Below are 3,552 nucleotides of genomic sequence, written 5' to 3' on the forward strand. Positions count from 1 at the left end.
ACCCCTGCACCCCCCCCTGGGTGACAGAGCAAGACTCCTTAAAAAAAAAAAAAAGTAGCCTGTGCTCTGTGGGGTGGGGCCAAGGCAGGGCTGTGGGGGCCACTGGAGCAGGGGCCACGCTGACCCGCCACACCCCTGAGAGGGGTGGTATCCCCAGGCTCCTCTTCCTAGACAGCCCCGTGCATGCAACCTTTGCCCTGGTTGCAGGTCGGGACTCGCCTCAGCACTGCCCCGGTGCCAGGCGGGTGAGGGCTGGGGCAGAGGGGAGAAGGAGGGGGCGTGTTGCAGAACAGGCCTCTAGTGGAGCTTTCTGGAAGACCCCACCAGCGGCTTCACGTCATTGGTCACAGGTGTATCCAGGGGCCGTTCGTAGCTGCAACTGCAAGGGAGGCTGGGGATGACTGCTTTTGAAGTGGCGCTCAGCGCAGAACAAAACACATTGCATTACCTAGGAGCAGGGGATCCTCGGTGGCGGGCTGCCGGGAGCCCGCGGAGGGGCTCAGCGCGGGAAGTGCTGTGCAGACGGGCGGCCTCCCAGCCTGCAGCCCATGGGCGCACGTGAGCAGCGAGCGAGCGCATGCAACTAATGGACATGCGCCTGACGTCCCAACAACCCATGTGGCTCATGCGCAGGCGCCTGTCGCCCCAGCAGTGCGTGAGTGATGCACGTGCATGTGCCCATGACGCGGTGGACACCGTAGGTGAGAAGTGGGGCAGGACAGGTGGGCAGTGAGCTCTGAGGGCATGGGGTGTCCAGGGGAGCGGAGCCAGTTTTAGGGATTTTGGCCAGAGGAGCAGTGGGGCTCACCCTTCCGGAGCCAGGGAGTGCAGGTGTGAGGCCCACTGGGCTTTGGGTTTGAGGGATGGATGAGCTGGGCCGTTAACTGGAATGGGAGATAGGGAAAGGAATGGGTTTGGAGAACTAGCAGGAGCTTGGTTCTAAGCATGTTAATTGTACCTGGGATACACAGGACTTTATTTTTTATTTTTTATTTTTTGAGAGGGAGTCTCGCTCTGTTGCCCAGACTGGAGTGCGGTGGCATGATCTGGGCTCACTGCAACCTCCACCTCCCAGGCTCAAGCGATTCTCCTGCCTCGGCCTCCAGAGTAGCTGGGATTACAGGCACCCGCCACCACACCTGGCTGATTTTTGTATTTTTGGTAGACACTGGGTTTCACCATGTTGGCCAGGCTGGTCTCGAACTCCTAAGCTCAGGTGATCCACCCACCTTGGCCTCCCAAAGTGCTGGGATTACAGGCGTGAGCCACCGCGCCTGGCCTGGGTGACCCGTTTAAATCACCTTTACGGGGATATGTGACATTTTAAAGTAATACGTATACATGGAAGGAAATAAAAAAAGTATAAAAAAGGGAAGTTGCCTTTCATCCTCTAATTCCCAGAATCCCTGTCCGGAGGCCACTGCTCTTACCAGTGCCCTGTGGTGGCTTCTGGAGAGTTCCGTGTATATATAAGCATGCCTGAGCCTTTGCAAGGATGATACTGCATCTCGAACAAACACGGGATAATGTTTTCACTGCTCTGTGGTAGCCAGAGGTTTTTCTTTTTTTCTATTTTGAGACAAGGTCTTGTTCTGTTGCCCAGGGTGGAGTGCAGTGGTGCGATCATAGCTCAGTACAGCCTCCACCTCCTGGGTTCAAGCGATCCTCCAGCGTCCCAAGCACCTGGGACTACAGGCACACTACCATGCCAGGCTAATTAAAAAAAAAAAATTGGCCGGACGCAGTGGCTCAACGCCTGTAATCCCAGCACTTTGGGAGGCTGAGGTGGGCGGATCACGAGGTCAGGAGATCGAGATCATCCTGGCTAACAAGGTGAAACCTCATCTCTATTAAAAATACAAAAAATTGGCCGCTCGGCTCACTGCAAGCCCTGCCTCCTGGGTTCACACCATTCTCCTGCCTCAGCCTCCATAGTAGCTGGGACTACAGGTGCCCGCCACCACTCCTGGCTAATTTTTTGTATTTTCAGTAGAGACGGGGTTTCACTGTGTTAGTCAGGATGGTCTTGAACTCCTGACCTTGTGATCCACCCACCTCAGCCTAACAAAGTGCCGGGATTCCAGGCGTGAGCTGCCGCGGCCGGCCAGCCTGAGTTCTTTCATGGTGGCCCAGTGAGGTTTCAAAGGGTGACATTCTCAGGCAGGGCTCAGGGAGATTCTTCGTGTCTAGATATCTGTGAAAACAGAGTCCTTCCTGCATACCTGGGTGGCAAATTCAGTGTGTGCAGGCCCCAGGGAGGTAGGGTGGGCAGGCGAGGGGCCAGGCACCTGGCAAGCCATCCTATAGATGGGGCACTGAGAGGCTCCCAGTCCGGGGATGGCAGGGAGTAGGGGGCCAGCGGTGGCCAGGAGCCCTCGTTTCATCTGAAGGGGGTACTCGTGGCTCAGTGGCAGCTGGTGGTGGCCGTGTTGGAATGTGACAGTGACCGCATGCTTAAATGTTGTTGAGGGAAACCAGCATTGCATACTGGTATGGGAAATCTTCCCCTTTTTAAGTGCTGGTAGTAAATTTTTCCCAAGCCCAGTGCAGGCTAAATACAGCCCAGGTGCCAATTTGGCCTGGGCCAGTGGACTGCTGTTGACTCCACTGATGACAGGCATGTATACTTCCGAGGCACCTGCATTTGTTGAGTTTCCAAATGGCCCCATTTTATTTTCTCCTGTGGTCAGTGCAGCCTGTGAGAATGTGAAGGAGCCCAACAAGGGCCCCTCTAGTGTCCCCAGCCCTTGCCTTTCCCTGCGCAGGTTCCTGACCTGGTTAAGAGATGACCGAGAACAAATGCCAGCCTCTGCCCCTGATGAGGGAATGGTGGGGGCAAGGCTCCTGTGCCGAACCTGTCATGGGCACCTCCGGGCATTCAGGAGCAGTGGGGGAGAGTGCTTGCCTCTCATTCTCCATGTGCTCTTCTTCTGCAGGTGCCCAGTCCCCTGGAAGGCAGCGAAGGGGATGGAGACACCGACTGAGGTGGTGGGAGCTGCCCACCAGAGTGCCTCTGAGCAGCTCACAGTGTGCGCCCAGGCGTGCCATCCCTGTGGGCAGCAAGAAGCTGGGATCGCTGCAGCCACGTTTTCCCAGCCATGAGAACCATGGTTTCTCAGGCCTGCCTGGCAGATGTGGCCTGGCATTGTCACCTCAGGACCTTTCCTTGTAGGAACAGCCTTTCTCGAATCTATTTTCAGCTCTTGCATTGCACAGATAAACCTCAGCATGTAAATAACTATTTTTTTAAAGAAGTGATTTTCTTATTAAACAAGTACAAATTTTGCTTAGTCAGTCCTTCGTTTGCTTTTTTCTTAGTCTTTTTTTACACTTTTTTCATCCAGAGAGATGAGCAGAGCATGTTATCCTGTTGAGAATAGGCCTGAGGCAGGCCCAGGAGGTTGCTCAGCCTATAATCCCAGCACTTTGGGAGGCTGAGGTGGGCAGATCGCTTGAGTACAGGAGTTCCAGACCAGCGTGAGTAAAATGGTGAAACCGCATCTCTGCAAAAAATTAACTGGGCATGGTGGCGTGCCCTGTAGTTCAGCTGCT

The 3,552-nt window shown here is 55.0% G+C and overlaps 1 protein-coding gene across 2 annotated transcripts in view; it reads left to right on the forward strand.

The window, feature by feature from the left end:
- Nucleotides 1-3,302, forward strand: part of PUS1 (pseudouridine synthase 1) — a 22,912-nt gene extending 19,610 nt beyond the window's left edge. Inside the window, exon 6 of one of the 2 annotated variants that reach the window (XM_017868823.1) lies at nt 2,937-3,302. In XM_017868823.1, the coding sequence (XP_017724312.1) occupies nt 2,937-2,984 (48 nt within the window). In that variant the 3' untranslated portion in view covers nt 2,985-3,302. The remainder of the gene's footprint in view (nt 1-2,936) is intronic. The other variant, XM_017868822.1, reaches the window with a different exon arrangement.
- Nucleotides 3,303-3,552: the final 250 nt, after the last annotated feature.

Source organism: Rhinopithecus bieti, unplaced genomic scaffold (genome assembly GCF_001698545.2).
Source record: "Rhinopithecus bieti isolate Rb0 unplaced genomic scaffold, ASM169854v2 scaffold_4907, whole genome shotgun sequence".
Classification (NCBI taxonomy): domain Eukaryota; kingdom Metazoa; phylum Chordata; class Mammalia; order Primates; family Cercopithecidae; genus Rhinopithecus; species Rhinopithecus bieti.